The 16,684-nt window shown below is 35.7% G+C and overlaps 1 protein-coding gene across 2 annotated transcripts in view; it reads left to right on the top strand.

Moving 5' to 3' along the window:
- Positions 1–16,684, top strand: part of CERS6 (ceramide synthase 6) — a 324,127-nt gene that overhangs the window by 176,193 nt on the left and 131,250 nt on the right. For both annotated transcript variants that reach the window (XM_010354405.2, XM_010354406.2), the window contains exon 4: positions 9,038–9,095. In XM_010354405.2, the coding sequence (XP_010352707.1) occupies positions 9,038–9,095 (58 nt within the window). The remainder of the gene's footprint in view (positions 1–9,037; positions 9,096–16,684) is intronic.

The raw sequence follows: 16,684 nt of genomic DNA, 5'->3' as shown, positions 1-16,684 counted from the left end.
GAAAAGACAGATACCAGTGGTGCTGAATTGTACCTTGATGGGTGCTTGACAAGGGTACTCAACTTGGAGAGAAAAGAATGAGTCCCAATAAAGAACAATATGGGCTAGCTGTTAATGGAGCCTATGACCAAAGCACTAAAAAACGAAATCAAAGTTAAATCTGTGAAATAGAACATAGTGGATTTAGAACTATATATGCATACAATAGCTGATACACTTCCAATTGCAATTTTAGCCCTGAAAACGTGAATACAATGACAGGAAAACAGGAAAAGTAATTACAATGCTTAAAAAAGGATGGTTGGAATGATGACATAAAGAACAAGTCGTATGACATTTCTAAGTGTGAGAAGGAGAAGACATAGTCATTTAATACTTTTTGAGTGAGCATAATTCTTGTGTACAGAATCTTTTAATAATGAAATATTTTATAATACAGAGAAAATGTAACAAGCACAGAGACTAATATAATAAAAACCCACCCAGTTATATTTGAGGCTGTTTTGAAGGATGGAAATATTACAGAATCAGCTAAAGCTCCCCTTATGCCCCAGGAATGTCCAATCTTTTGGCTTCCCTGGGCCACACTGAAAGAAGAATAATTGTCTTGAGCCACACATAAAATACACTAACACTAAGGATGGTCATTGAGCTAACAAAAAAATCACAAAAAAGTCTAATACTGTTTTAAGAATGTTTACAAATTTATGTTGGGCCACATTCAAAGCCGTCCTGGGCTGCATGTGGCCTGCAGGCTGTGGTTTGGACCAGCTTGCTGTATACTTTCTCTGTTGTTAACTCTTCAAAAGTAATATCTATCCTGAATTTGATGTTTATATTTTCTTTTGTTTTTAGTACATATATGTGTGTGTTTATATATGCATATATATGAGAGACATATAGCATTCTTTTGCAAATCATCAGACTTTCTATAAGTGCCTGATATATTTTTTGAATCAATGATTTAATGAAGACTCTTCTGCCCAAATTAAGTTCACCTTTGACTGGAGAATGAAAAGTGAATAGGTGAATGGGTGTGACTGACCTCCAACCTCAAGGACTTTGCAGTGATAAATCTGTTCCTTTTCAAATAGAAAGAGCTGAGTCTTAAGCAAATGAAGAAAACTATTTGGAGTTACAGAGTTAATTATTGATAGAGGTGAAAATAGTTTCAGGAAATATTTGTCTTAAAGCAAGAACTCAAGTCTGCATAACCTGTCCATCGGATGAGTAACATCTTTTCCCCTAGCTATCATATTTCTTTGGACATTAGTTTCTTTAAACTAATGAAAGCTTGAAAGCTACTCTAAAAATTTAGATTTTATGTCAGAGTTTCCAAAAGGGAATCTTTCATCTCACCTTTATTTTATTGTTTAAGACCTTCAAACTGCAGTCAATTTGCTTCCTCCCTAGTTGATGAACATCTCCATTGAACTCAAGTAACAAAGTCAGTGTCTCAGTAACAGCTTGAAAAGGAGACTACTGACCTAAAAATCACGTGACAACTTTTAAACGATGTTTACAGATGAAACTAATCAGTTAACCAAGAGTTCAAGCCAATTCCTCAACTTCAGAATGTGGAGTCAGTTGAACTCATGGAAACAGTACAGTAGTGATTACCAGGGATAGGGTTGGGGGAAAGAGGGAGATGTTGGTTGAAAGATAACAGACTTTTAAGTTGTAAGATGAATACATTCCAGGGATCTATTATATAGCATGGTAAGGTGACCCAGGTGTAAAACTAACTAGATTATGGGAATCATTTTGCAAAGTATCTGTGTATGAATTATCATGTTGTACACCTTCACGTCATACAAGTTTTCTCTTTCAGTTATACCTCAGTAAAGCAGGAAAAAAATGCCATGTTACAATCTTTGGAGAGAGATACTTTGGCTAAAAGCCCATGGGACAAGAAAGAATTTTGTATCTGAATCATTAGCGTGCTTGAATTTGTCTGATGGCTTTGTTAGACTTATTAAATGCAAAATAATTGAAGGACCTTATTTTGTTCCACAAATCAAAAATTCACCAATCTACCCAGATAAACAAAGGCTGAAGCTGGTGACTTTTAAGAACTTTAGATGTCAGTTTAACCTGTAAAATGTGATGTTTATACACTAAAGAGCACTATACTACCTTCTCAGAAAATAGGCAGTATATCAGGTATCTGAGTTTTTTTCTGACACTTGTGGCATAGTTATTCATTTCTAGTCTTGACTTTAAGGTCACAGGACCCCAAAATGTCGATGGAGACCTGGTGTGAAAAATGGGGACACCTGTTTTCTTTCACAAAGTTAAATTGTTAAATGTAGAAAAGTTTACAATTCCATGGGTCCTCCATCTGTAGAATAAGGTCATAGATGGGCTCTTAGGGACCCTGCCTAGCTGTTAAAAACAATGTCTGCTTCAAGAAAATTTAAGAATGCAGGATTAGATACCTCTGATTTATGTGGACAGAAATGTACTGATGTTCCTGTAAAACACCTGTAAGACTGAATTGTTGCATTCACTCTTTTTCTGCTAGTATACATTCATGACACCAACTCTGAATAGGATTTTAGCTAAGTCATTTCACATTGAGTGTGTGCTTTATAATAGAGAAATGAAGCGTAGACAAAGTCTTATTTGCCCTCCTACCTTAGAATAGAAAAGGAGCTGAAACAGAGATGGTAGCAGCAGAGTAATGGTATTTATAGTAAAAATAAGATTTTCATGTATGTGCTAAAATTTTCAATATTTAGTAGTAAAAATCATCTCTGGAGTCAAATTGCTTGGATTTGAATCCCAAATTCACCATGTACTTTGGCAAGTAATTTAAACTTGCCATCTTATAGTACGATGGGAATGATAGTGACACAGTGTATCTATCCCATAGGGTTCTTACAAAATGTAGGTGAGTTAATATATGTAAGACTCTTGTGATGGTATCAGGTATAAAGGAAGTACCCATGAAATGCCAGCTTTTACTGTTTTGTAAAAATAGGTGCCCCCCCACCCCAAGAGAACCTTCTATAAGTAAAAGGACTTCACAAAGATGACTTTTTCTATCAAACTTGAATCCACAATTACTTCATGTCAAAACTTTGTGGAAGTGAATGTGTCACATATAATACAGAAACCTCATTGGATGGTTTTTATAATTCCATTGTACTTGACAGGAAAACTGATAAAAATGAGTGCAATATCATATCTCATGAAAGTCATCAGCTGTGAGTTTTGAATGGAAAAATAGACAATCTACTTTGTTCTTAGAGGTAAAGTGATTTATGTATTTTAAAGTAACACTAGATTGAAGTCTATATTTGTTCCTAAATATATTCTGCTCATTTATCCAACTGTATAAGTTCACTTCATTTGTAGTACTTTGTAAGATACAGCACAATGATTTATGTTAAATTTTATGAAAGAAAAATTTTAATGTCATAGGTATAAGCCATACTTCACTTCTCTTCATGGATTTGATAATAAATGAGTTAATCTTTTTATTTAGATGATGGAAAAGCTGAAATGAGAAATGTCTCAATAAAATCAATTTCAGAATCAAAAGAACCATATACTGATTTTTTGGTGCTCTAGCAATGTATCTTAGTTATGCATACAATAACAGTATTTTTCATTAGCTAGACCATTCCAGAGTTGACTATCATTTTATTCCAAATTTTTATCAGATTGATTGATCACTTTAAAAATTGGATTGGCAATATATGTCATCTGTCTCCCCTTTTTTATTCATACTTGCACAGTTCCTGGAAGTAGTTGATAAATTATTTGACCTATTGTGGTTTAAATATACTTAAAAGTCAGTAAATGAAAGGAGCACTCATACCCTCAATAAAAATTCAGTTGTCAATTTAGGAACTGTTCTTTGCAAGCCACTGTTTGTGGTCGGAAATGCAAAGATAAATAAAACTCAGTCTTACTCTACTTGGAACTCACAAGCAATTCAAAGGCTTGTGGCTATAATCAAAGAGAAGGAAAAGGAGGTAAAGAACAAGTCAGAATTACAGTGTTTTCCATGTTGCAGCATCCAGAAAAGGTGGCTTTATGGAACAACTAGAATTTGACATAAATCCTGAAGGAGCCACAGTGGCTCAGCAGGTAGAGAGAGATGAGTGAGTAGGACAGAGAAAAACTCTCTGGGTAACAATTGTCAATAAGCTTAATATTATTTTAGCTACCCTGGTATTGCAAAGAAGCATCTTTTCAGTCCTCTTCTATCCCCAGATTTGCAAGCAGTCAGTTGCCGTTCCTCAGGGTAGAGACTATTCTCAATTATGCAGCACCCACTATTATCCACCAGGTTAGAAACATCATTTTAGCTGAATACATTGTCTTCAATTTTTAGGTATAAAATCAGTAAGAAGTAGCATAGCTTAATGGTTAAGAGTTTGGATGCTGGAACCAAACAGCCTAATTTCCAATCCCGACTTTCTCTCTTACTAGCTGTGTGGCCTTCAGCAAGTAATTAAACATACTCTGTGCTCATTTCCTCATCTGGGAAAAAAAAAAATAAAGATGTTGATAATAGTGCCTACCTTGTTGTGTGGAACAGTTTCATTAAATGACTTCCTATTTGTAAAGTGCTTAGAAGAACTCAGGGGATAGAGGAAGTACTGTGTTACAGTTGTAAATCAAATGGCCCTCGTATGCTGGCCCTGGTCTTCCTAGAACATGTGCTGAGTTGCGAAGGGTGGTGGGGGGTGGTGGCTGCTCCGGATGATTCCCCTGCTTCTCCTGCCTCTGTAGTTTACAATCCCTTGCCTTTTGGGTGACACCTGGCAACAAGACCTGGGACCTCAATGCTCTGGTTTCCTGCTTCAAATGCACATTTTAGTAGTCTTGATTTTAACAAAGAGCCCTGTTCAACCTTGTTGTATAAGGACAATAAACCAGATTCAGCGGGTGGTAGTTTTTACTAGCTTCCTATTCTAATTTTCAGGTTTGAAAGATATAAAAGGCTTCCATATCCAAGCAAATGTAGTGGAACACATTGACGTCTCCAGGCAAAGCAGTGTGCTTTAATTCTGTAGAATTTGAGACAGAGCTTTAGAGTCACTGCTAGGTTTATGTCCCAGTTTTTCCACTTACCAAGTGTCTGGCTTTGGACAGGCTAATCCCTAGGCTTCTTTTTCCAATACTGGTCTTACAAAGTTGTTTCCTTATTTGGAGTCTTTCTGGGAATTGGTGGTCCTTCCGAGCATCCTCCACAGATAGTTTAGGATTCAGCTTCTGGTTCCACTAGCTAAGCTAACATTCCTGCCCTGCAGCTTTCCAGGCCCTGAAACAGGGTGGTTGTCCTCACTCCAGTTTTGTGTCCCTGGGAGTTTATGCTTTACTAAACATAATCCCTCTTTTGCCCGTTTAGTGCATTCATAAAGACACAGAGGTAAATTTATGTGTTTAATTTACCTTGTTTCACCAAGAGTAATCTTTAAGTTTTTAAAGAAATAGGCTTGGTCTATTTCTGTTATCAAAAGAAGTCTTTTGAAATTTTCCTGTGAGAATGAATTTAACGCTTCATTTCCTTGTTTTCATTAATCGAAGAATTCATCCCTTGATTATTATTGCTAAATATTTTGTATTAAACTATCCCTTAAAAACAGCATTTAATTTGGTGATGAAGTTTAGGGCAATGATTTATGTTGCTAACCGTAGTCCTTTCATGCTGAAATTCTTACTTTTTGAAATCTTATTTTTTATTTGTATATTGCTGGGTCAGAATAGGCTGAAGTAATTTTTTCATAAAGGTTAATAAATAATGTATTTTCAGAGCCTCTGAATATATGAGAATACTTTTCATATATTCCTCTGCAAATGAGAGGCAGTTTGCCTGGCAATAGCTTTCTTTGATTGAGTCTCCCCTTTCTTTTGGCACTTAATAATACAGCAGAGTTGTAAGACCAACTGGGTATTTGTTCCTTTGATGGTGATTTGTTTTCATTTGATTTATGTGTGTCGGCTTGTTGTTTTTATGCTTGAACACTGAAGTACTTTTTTTTTTTAATTTTAAACCTAGGATTCAACATTTTTGTCAGAAATTGCTTTGAATTGGTATTGTTTGGAATGCAATTTAGTTGTCTGTCTTTTTTTTCAGTTCACATTTTTTAGTCTTTTTGCCTTTGAGTATTACTTCTTCAGTTCTTGTATTTCCTCAGAAACAAGTATAATTAGATTTATTTTCTAGTCTTCCAGATCTAGGATCTTTTTTCATCTTTGGTTCTTTTCTCTGACCTTACGGGGGTATTTACCCTCTATGTAAATGAGTTAATTTTATACCATATGTATCTGTGTTCCTCCCCTCCAGTGGATAATAATGCTGCACTTCAGTTTTTCAGACTCTGTGCAATGCTTCTTTATTCCACCTATAACTTACCCAGCAGTCTTTTATTGACTTACAACTTTCTGTTTTGCTTCAAGGGATCATATCTTGTATTATATTGGCAATGCCTAAAACTTTCCTAAAAATTACTAATGATTCCTCTAGGAAGTCATTTTTAGGAGACTGTTCTTCCTTTGAATCTTTAACATGCCCTTTTCTTTCCACATTTATTACTACTTAGTAGAACTATGCTGACATCAAGCTGTTATTTTCATTTGCAAATTTAGAGATATTCATCTAGACCTGCTAACAGAGGGGATGTGTGGATTGCCCTCAACCCCACTCTCTCTCCTCCTGTTTTGTTAGTAAAAGTCCTCTTTTAGATCTCTGACCTTGTAGCAGGTTGATGTCTATAGAGTCGGACCCATTTTCAGTGAAAGTTTCATGTAAAGCAGCTATCTCCAATGCCTTGTTCTTTGTTGCTTTATATATGGATTATGTAAGAACGCCAACTTCCAGAATGCAATACCTTCATAGGTCATCTTGTCCCTAAATCTGCCTTTCTGTCGCTGAAACTGCCAGGTTTCACAGTGCATCTCCTTCTTCCAGTTGGCTTTTGAAAGTAGCCATCACTAACATATGGGGTGGGGGATTCTCTTGCTCCCTCAAGAAATGTACATAATCATTTGTGGCAAAGGGGCAACGTTTCCGACTGACACAGATTTTTGCATTTCTATACAAGATGGCAGAAAGTGGAGACAGGGTGATATGCTGATGAAGATTTCCCTGCTTCCTTCAAGGCTTGTGACTTTTCACTGCTAATCACATTTTTTATATCTAATTTCATTCTTTTTCCGTTATAATAATTCTTCCCTGCTTCTAGCAGTAGGTTGAAGGTCATATCTTCCTTTTCATGGTTGCATGAAGTTTGTTATTTATCTCTTTTAACAGTATCTTAGTAGAAGATTGAGAGGGACTATATCAGAGACTGGTAGCTAACATTTAAAACTATAACATTTGAAACTCTACAACTTAAAGAAGTACTTTTTCAAGTTGCAAGATGCTTGAAAATTTTGCTTTCTGCAGATATTTTGTGGAAATAAACTCTGCCTTGTAAATATTCATCACAAGTTGCTATTCAAATGATGGAGGCATCAGTGCTCCTATAATAGAATCTATGTGTTATGAAAACTGGGTCATTTTAGTGATGAAATAAAATGTAGATACATAAGTGATGGTAGGAATTCCAATGACTTCTGTAACACTTTTTTATACATAAAAACTGCCTGATCACTACCTACTAACAAGGGTCTTAGACTTGAAACAGCTGTTATAAATAATTTAATCTCGGAGTTGCAAATTAATTTGCCTCCAGGGGCCAGACAAGGCAAATGCATGAAGTAGGCTAGTTCCATATAAGAAGGATTGGGAGGGACGAGAGAGAAGTAGAGATCATACTTGTGCTACCAAATCCTTGAGGCATCCTTATAGCACAAACCCACTCTCCCATTATAGAGATGGAACTGAGATCAAAGGATATTAACAGATTTGCCCAAAATTAGTTGAGTCTGTCTTGATCAGAACTGGGTACATAATTTGCAGAATCCATTGCAAAATGCTGGGTCCCTTGTTCAACAACTATTAAGAATTTCAAGATGGTAACACTTCAAAGCATTAAATCAAGCATGAAGTCTTATGTGACTGCCTAAGTCACACACTCGTGAAGACATCGCTGGTTTTAGTTTTTGATCTAGAATTTGTACAACCAACAGAAACTTGTTATCACTCTCACCCACAGCCACTGAGAGATTGGTAGTGGAGATGGAGTTAAAATTAAGTTCTTGACTTTTATACTACAATCAGTTAATTGTCTTCACTTACAAGATAACTTTTTTAAATGACATCAGGAATGCCATTTAGTGACATCCAGCCAGCTTTTAAAGGCATAGCTATTCATACTCAGAAGTACAAGAAATAAAATTGGGAATTTAGTACTAGAGTAAGAGTTTTTTGTAATAACTGTGTATATATATATACACATACACATACACACGTATGTATATATCTTATATTTTAAAAGACTTAAAACATTTCCATCATTTAAAATCAAAAGAAAACTTAAAAATGTTTCTTCATTAAAAGTGAAAGTCATAACTAGACCGTAAGTTTGGCATGGTATAAGATTGTCATTTATAGTTGTAATTTGATTTTTTTTAGATTCTATATGCCTTTTCCTTTTAGCAACATCCACAAACATGTTGATATAGTTGTTAAAAGACAAAGTGAAATTCTTACCTAATTTTAAAATGTTCAGTCTTTTAAAACAAATATGAACTTCATTTAACTCAAGTTGCTGGTTTTCAATTATTTGTCTGATTCAGATATTATACCTTCATGTTATTGAACCATATCCCTTCATGAGTGATGAACAAGAAGAAGTTCACATGTTGGAGAATGAGAAGATGAGCAATTGGGCAAATATTGCAGTTAACAATGAAAAAATTAAGTTATCAATATAATACTCAAAATATTTTCTATAAGCCATGTATACCAGTGTATGGCTTCAGCTAGCACTGAAATTGCTCATTAAGTTTAATCCCTAGTTGAGGGAGGGGGACAAATTTAATTTAATGAACTCTTTTCCCTCCTTTACATGTTTCAGTATATGCTGCGAATATATAAACTGAATGTTACAGAATTTTTTTTAACCTTCTACAGGTGGAGATTTTCATTTTACCTTTATGTATTTACCTACGGAGTGAGATTCCTGAAAAAGGTAGGATCTCTCAAAATATTTTACATAATTCTTATGTAAGTGTACGTCTATATCCCAGTTTTTTTTAACGTATGACTGTAATAATATTTTAGATAATCATAACAGGCTTCCTAAGAATTATTTGTGCATTTTCATTTGACTTACAAAAATATTTTGGATGTTGCTAAGTCCCATATTCACTCCAGTGGGTTATTCATTACTTTTCAGGCATTAGGAAGCTTATAAAATCCATCTGATGTTTTGAAAGAAGTTAGAGTTTCTACATCACACAATTTGAAAACATGAATTGTTGCAGCATGTATTACCACTGTACTCTTCACCGGTAGAAATAACTATATATATTATATAGTATGTACATTATATATACTATATAATTATTATATAGTATGTACATTGTATATACTATATAATTATTATATAGTATGTATTATAATATATAATTATACATAATATATATTATATAGTATATATTGTAATATATACTATATAATATATATTATATTATATAATTATATGACAGTACAAATGTTATATAATTATATTATATATTATAATATATAGTCTCTCTCTCTCTGTCTCTTGCATAGTTACTAACAGGGCAGCACTAACTGCTGGTGAAAAATTTCATTTCTTTCATAGATTGTTCCCCCTGCTATTGATTTTACTATAATCCTGCATGAACTGAGGGACCGAAATCTATGAAAGTAATGCCTTGCGGCTGCTATAGTCTTTTTCCAGGTTATTTTAGTTCTTACTGGAACTACTATCGGGTTAGACTCGTTAAATAAAACCCTGTGAAGACCTATCTTCTCATAGTCGTACACGTTAACAATAGTGGTTTGGCATAACATGGGGAATTATTTTTAAAAGTTCTCTATAGTATTAGCCTCCAAAGTGATATCAGTGTTATGTTTATTTATTACAGAATTTTTGTTAAAATTGGGAATGCACCAAATGTCATGCCTTATTAATCTTGTAAATATTGACATGGAAATTTTAACTACATTTAAGATTTTAAAATCTGGGTTATCAAATATTGTCTGCCTGCGGTGAATTCTATTATAAATAGTGGTTGTTTCCCATTATCATATTTTTTTAGAGGATTGTTTTTTACTTGTGGTCCTCTCCTTTGGTAATTGCACTTATTTTCACTTAATAAGACCATATGGCCCAGAGTCCATTTGAATCGATTTAAAAGGATGAGTTTTACTCTGTGGGGTTTCTGTGTATGAAGAAATTCTCAACTGGAGTAAATTAACATGGTTTAAATGGCTTATTTTGGAATTCTGTTCTAGTTTTCAGACTTACTTATCTAGAAAAAATAGAATGGCTGTAGAGCTTTTGTGCTTATAACTTTACAAGCTTGGAAGAGGAAATAGCTTTGGATGGAATTTCAGCTGATGTGGAGGAGGTGTGCTTTGTGGGAAAGTCAAGTTGTTAACTAAGGTCAAGGTTTGGAATTCATGCCTGGTTCTGTGGGTGAGGGGCTTTGTTGGTGAGAAACGAAAGAGAGTATGAGCACGTTTTTGCCCTTTTCTTTTAGGCCTGCTGGATATAGCCTCTTTAGCTCTCATACAGCAATGTGGTTATCTGTCATCAGAACAGGAAACACTTTGACACTTCACTCTGGTTCACTCTGTCCCTAAACAAACGGAATGGAATGAGAATAATTTTTATCCACGAGTCCTCAGTGAGTCTGCACAAGGCAGTAAGAGGAACTGTCAGTAGGTTGTTACCTTGGAAATTATTTTTTCTTAAACTAGATCAGTTTTATGCCAATTTCCTTTCAACTGCCTCTGGTTATAACAAATGCTTTTGTTTTTTTTATAGTAAAAAGGAAAGGAAAGAAGAACTAGACATTGTTCTTCTTGTTGAATTAATTTGTGTGGGAATTTCTTTCTTTAATTCCATCCAAGCAGCACTCAATTTTCGATGACCTATGTGGTTTAGTCTTAATCATAATATGAAGTAGAAATGCATACATAGAATTCATCTGACTGAAATAGCTTTGGAGGACTTAATAAGCCATCTTGTCCAACCCTCTCATTTCACAGCTGAGGAAGCTATGAAGAGGGTAGGTGGCATTCGGAAGGTCACACAGTTTATTAAAGGCTGAACCTGACAAGAAACACATGCTCCTCTTTCTTATTCCAGAGCTCTCTCCGGTTGGTGAGCCCGCCCTAACCGCCCTGACCTCAGCATGATTTCCAAGTGACTTCCTTCTTTGGGTAGCAGACTTGACCTAGCCGAATCATTTTTGCTTATTTATAGAATTTTAAATACTTCTTTTAATACATGTTTTAAAAATATTTGTATTAACTTTCTTGGAATGGACATTATATTTGCCCATCTAAACTGAGAGAAAAAATTAGGGATGCAGCATCAGAAATAATCAAAACATGGTAATTCAAATTTGTATAATGTCTTAAATTTTAGAAAATAAGCACATAGTTCTATCCATACAGCATAAATTTGTCTTTGTGTTCAGATTCTTCTAAAAAGTACAGTAGGAAAATTCTCATAATACCAGCATAGTGGATCCATTTTAAGAGGTGGGAGGCTACTTACTTCTAGAATCAAAAATGTGAATTATTACATGTGCTGTTAGAAAAATCCCTGACAGCTTGCACTGATCGATTTTCTTCTGTCTTTAGGTCAGATGAGCCTGTTGTGTCTCATTTTCTACGGTGGTTTAGTAAGCACCCATTCTACCCTAAGAAGTAGGGAAGTAGACACTACAGAACAACCTTACAGACATGTTAGTGAAACTATTCAGTAAAGTTAGTGTGGTGTTGGTAGGAAATATTTAAGCAGTTGAAAGTAAGCCTGACTTAATATAGTCTGCTTCTATAATTGCTGTATATAAGAGAGTCTGCTCATAATTATAACTGGCAGAGTCAAATACTTTTGTTAAAGAAGACCTAGAAATACTTAAAGTGTTCTGAAGTCCTAGCGGACAATGTACGCATACAAATTAACACATTTTACTAGATTCTATTTTTTCTTATAAACTACATGTCTGACCATGTGGAGTTTTTTATTGTTTGTTTATTTGTTTGAGATGGAGTCTCACTCTGCAGCCCAGGCTGGAGTGCAGTGGTGCGATCTTTGCCCACTGCAACCTCCCCCTCCTGGGTTCAAGCGATTCTTGTGCCTCAACCTCCCAAGTAGCTGGGATTACATGTGTGTGCCAACATGACAGGCTAATTTTTGTATTTTTAGTAGAGATGGGGTTTCACCATGTTGGCCAGGCTGGTCTCGAACTTCTGACCTCAGGTGATCTGCCTGTCTTAGCCTCCCAAAGTGCTGGGATTATAGGTGTGAGCCACTGCACCCAACCCATGTGGTACATTTTGTACACAATTCATTTTGCACACATGCATGTATGTAAAAGAAAAGTTACTCAAGATATACCTAAGTCTAATTTCAATATCAGTCAGGGGTCCATTGGAGATAGAAACCACAGAAGTTAATTTTAGGAGTGACTGTAATATAAAGAATCATTAACATAAAGAATCATTAACCAGAGGGAACCATCAAGACTGTGTTGCTCAAAGTAAATTGGTCTGCTGTTTACTACCAGTCTGCAGTGAGATAAGAAGCTTGCACCTGAATGTAAAGCAGCTCCTCCTGATTTTTGAAAAAATCTCTCTATGAAGAAAAGTTAGCTGAAAACAGTGTGCTTAGTGATCTAGTTAATTTACCTCTGGTATAAGCTCCTTATGTTGTTGTGGACCTGTAACAGACATTTCAAGGACTGGCCCTCACCCGTTAGTGCCGCATTGAGATACAGTGAAGGTAGTAATAAGCAGGAAGGCGCTGCCACTGTGAGGACAAGGGGATTACAGAACATAGAGGCTCAAAGGAAGAGCCATGGAGCCAGAGAAGACTTCTGACAAGGGGACACTGACCAGCTGGTGTCCCTGAGGGAACACGATGGGCTTGACTCTGGGAATATGGAAACGCTACAAACTGGAACCAGCCACTGGAATGAACTGCCACTGCTGGAGTGAAGATGCACTGCTGAGTGGGTGTGGAGGCAGGGGATGAATGTGATGACAAGAACTAGAAGCAAAACAGAAAGGAGCAAGTCCCATCTTCCTCTTGCAGCCTTCCAGCCTTCCTCAAGTGCTTCTAAGAAGCTAAACTTGGCGAGGCACCAACTCCTTAAAGCCAATAGAAGTGTGGCTTGCACAGTCTCTGCTCTGAGACCGGCAGCAGTATCTCAATAACTAGCCCAATTGTCTCATATTGCTGCATTCTGAAATGTACTCTGATAAATCTTATTATAACTTACTTTATTACATTTTTAAAACATGAAGGTTGCCCCCATTACATTGACTTCACGACTAACTGCTGGGTGAAAACTTGCGGTTGAGAGTGCCACATCAGACTGAGTCCTTTGCCCATTCCCTTAGACTTTCTGAATCCAACCTGAACTAAGGTGCAACCTTTCATTGTTCATGTGGTGTTCTCAAATTCAACACACAAAGCCACAAAGTGTTCCCCTGGTTTCATATTTTGAGACATTCTCTTTTGCTTATTGCTTAGTTTGGAATCTTTCTGACATGGAAACAAGATTGTAATTGTTTTGCCTATTTTGAGACTGAAAATAGAATTTGTCTAGCCATTGGAATATGAGTCCATTTAAGATTTTGTTCTTTGTGTCATTTAAAAAATCTTAAAATTGCTTGGACTATGTTGCTGTTTAAGGAGGCTTTAAATTTGGTTTTAATGAAAATGACCCCTATAAAATACTTCTATAAGAAGTGCACATGATTTATAATACTAACATTGGGAAGGGACCCTAAAGATCACCTATCCCAAATTTCCCATTTCAGAAAACAAAAACCAATTTCAGAAAGATGAATCGCCCGAAGCAAAACTGGAAGCCTGTTTTGCTGTCTTTAGACTGTCTAGGTTAAGAACAATAACAACAACAACAACAACTTAGATAAGTTTTAAAAAGCTAGCAGTTTAACTTTTTTTAGTAAATTTACCTTACTAATGAAAACTAAAAGTCACATCAGTATAGAATGATAAATTGGAAGTCAAGATTGAGATTTCAGTCTTGAACCTGCTCATTATACTTAATGGAACCTTTGCTCTCTGAAACCTCGTTTTTCTCATCTGTAAGATGGGCAAAGAGAGGTGGTCTCTGCTGGGAATTATTTGTGTAAGTCCATTGTCATCCCTTCACATGAAAAAGACTGTACTGTTGCTGCCTCCTACTTGGTAAGACCCGTTGTCCTGGCTATGCTTTGATGCTTGCAAATAGGTAAACATCTGCAACAAAAACGATCTTGAATAACCAAAGGAAATTCTTCAGTGCTGCTTGCTGCTTATTGCATTTTCCTTTCCCTCTTCTACCTACATCTGCATATGTTCTGATTCTCCTCGTCCCTTTCATTTACCCTACCTCATTTTCCTTCTGTGTTGGCTTGTGGCTGGCATTCTGTCTGAGGAGGGCAGTCCAAGGCTAGTGAGAAACCAAGGATAACGTGACTGTGAGGCCCTGCAGACAGTCAGAACGCCTGGGTTTGTTATTGAATTCTGCCATTAATCAGCTTTATGACCTTTACGCAAGCCTCTTAATCTCTCTTGGATTTTAGACTATCCCAACTAACAGCTTTCAGCTTATATCCCATAATCGAGTAAAGAATTTGAAATTGCTGATAAGTATAGTGAGCAGGTTCCATCTCCTTGAAGGCGGCACAATGATGCATAATAATCTTAAATATCTTCCCGTATTTTGACTTGGCAATCCAACTCCGATTAACTTATCCTTAAGAAAAAATTGCCGGGCACGGTGACTCACGCCTGTAATCCCAGCACTTTGGGAGGCCGAGACAGGCAGCTCACGAGGTCAGGAGTTCAAGACCAGCCTGGCCAACATGGTGAAATCCTGTCTCTACTAAAAAGAAAAAAGAAAAATAGCCCGGTGTGCTGGCACACTCCTGTAGTCCCAGCTACTCAGGAGACTGAGTCAGGAGAATTGCTTGAGCCCAGTAGGTGGAGGTTGCAGTGAGCTGAGATCGTGCCACTGCACTCCAGCCTGGGGCAACAGAGTGAGACTCCATCTGAAAAAAAAAAAGCGAGAAAAAATTACACAGAAACACAAAATATGGATGTGTGAATGTGGGAAGTTGCTTATTACAACTTGGGATAATGTGGAGGTTATAGATATTCACTAAATATATATGAATATATACACATATATAAAATAGCAAATCTAAAGCAGAACTTAATGTCTCATATTAGAAGAATATTTTAATTAAATTATCAGAGTGACAAAATAGCATGCAGTCTTTTTAAGAAAAACTATAAAGAAACTATTCTTAAAATGTTTAGTAGAATGTTACATGAAAGTAACGATCTCATGTATATGTTTTACTGTGACAGTCATGTAGTGGATAAATCACAGCAGTAGGTAAAAATGAAGACTCCTTTTAGAGGTAGAAATTTGGAGGGTTTTTTTCAATATATCTTTAATACTTTATTTTCTATTAAATAAAATTAACTCTGAAATGTAGGAATTGGAATGGAAAAGACTATGCGTAGGATTAGGTATACCTGGATCATAAAAGAATATGAGGTTGTGAATTTTAAAGAGGAGGAAATAAAAATTAAAAGTTGAATTCCATTTAAATGGCGAATAAATAGAAATGTTTGGTCCAAAACAAAACAAAACAAAATTCAGCTGTTTGTGTTTGCCTAGTTCTCACTGTTTTGCTTTATTTATCTACTACTTTCAGCTGAATTCATACTAGCAAAGCTGAGAATCTGCGGTTGCTGCATTCTTGATAGTTTGGATCTCATCAGAAATCATCTCCTAATTTTCAGACTTGGTATAGAAATTCCTTTTTACACAAGTTGATATCATTCCACAGAACAATTTTTTCTCTCCTTCTATGTTATGAATTTATTTTCTACAATGTAACTAGCAGACCATCTATATACTATTCATATTAAGAAACTGGTTGGACTAAGAAAAATGTTTGAGGTGATGAATATCCCAGGTACCCTGATTTGAACATTACACATTGTATACAGGTATCAAAAAAAGAAAAAAGAAAAACACACATTACCCCCAAAATATGTACAACCACTATATATCAATTAAAATATATAAACAAAAATTCACTTCAGGGATTTTTTTAAAAGCTAGTTTGACCAACTTCATATTTTGACGTTTCGGGAAATATACTTTGAAATTGTCCACTGCCTAGGATAAATTAAAAACTTTTTCAGATGATAAAGGTATTTCATCAGCACTGAGATTATAGCTTATAGCTCCTTGTTTAATGGTATGCAATACTTTGATTTTGGTTTTATAAAATTTTCTGTAAAGAGCGTTGAGAAGCCTTTCTTCATGTTGTCTCTGCATTGCGTTTAGGCTGTGTCTTGATATAATGGTGTTTCAGACTGGCAGCTTTCTTCAGGATGTGAGATATACAGACTTTAGAACTTAATACAGCTGAAATATAGATTTTTGGGGGAGATTTTGGGGATTCCTTGAACTCCAAGAGCAAATGGTGGCTGCTGCCTTCTGAGTACTTGCTCTTCTGTAATTATACAAGAGTTTCTGG

This window comes from Rhinopithecus roxellana, chromosome 14, assembly GCF_007565055.1.
Source record: "Rhinopithecus roxellana isolate Shanxi Qingling chromosome 14, ASM756505v1, whole genome shotgun sequence".
Classification (NCBI taxonomy): Eukaryota; Metazoa; Chordata; class Mammalia; order Primates; family Cercopithecidae; genus Rhinopithecus; species Rhinopithecus roxellana.
This window is presented reverse-complemented; position numbering and strand designations above follow the sequence as displayed.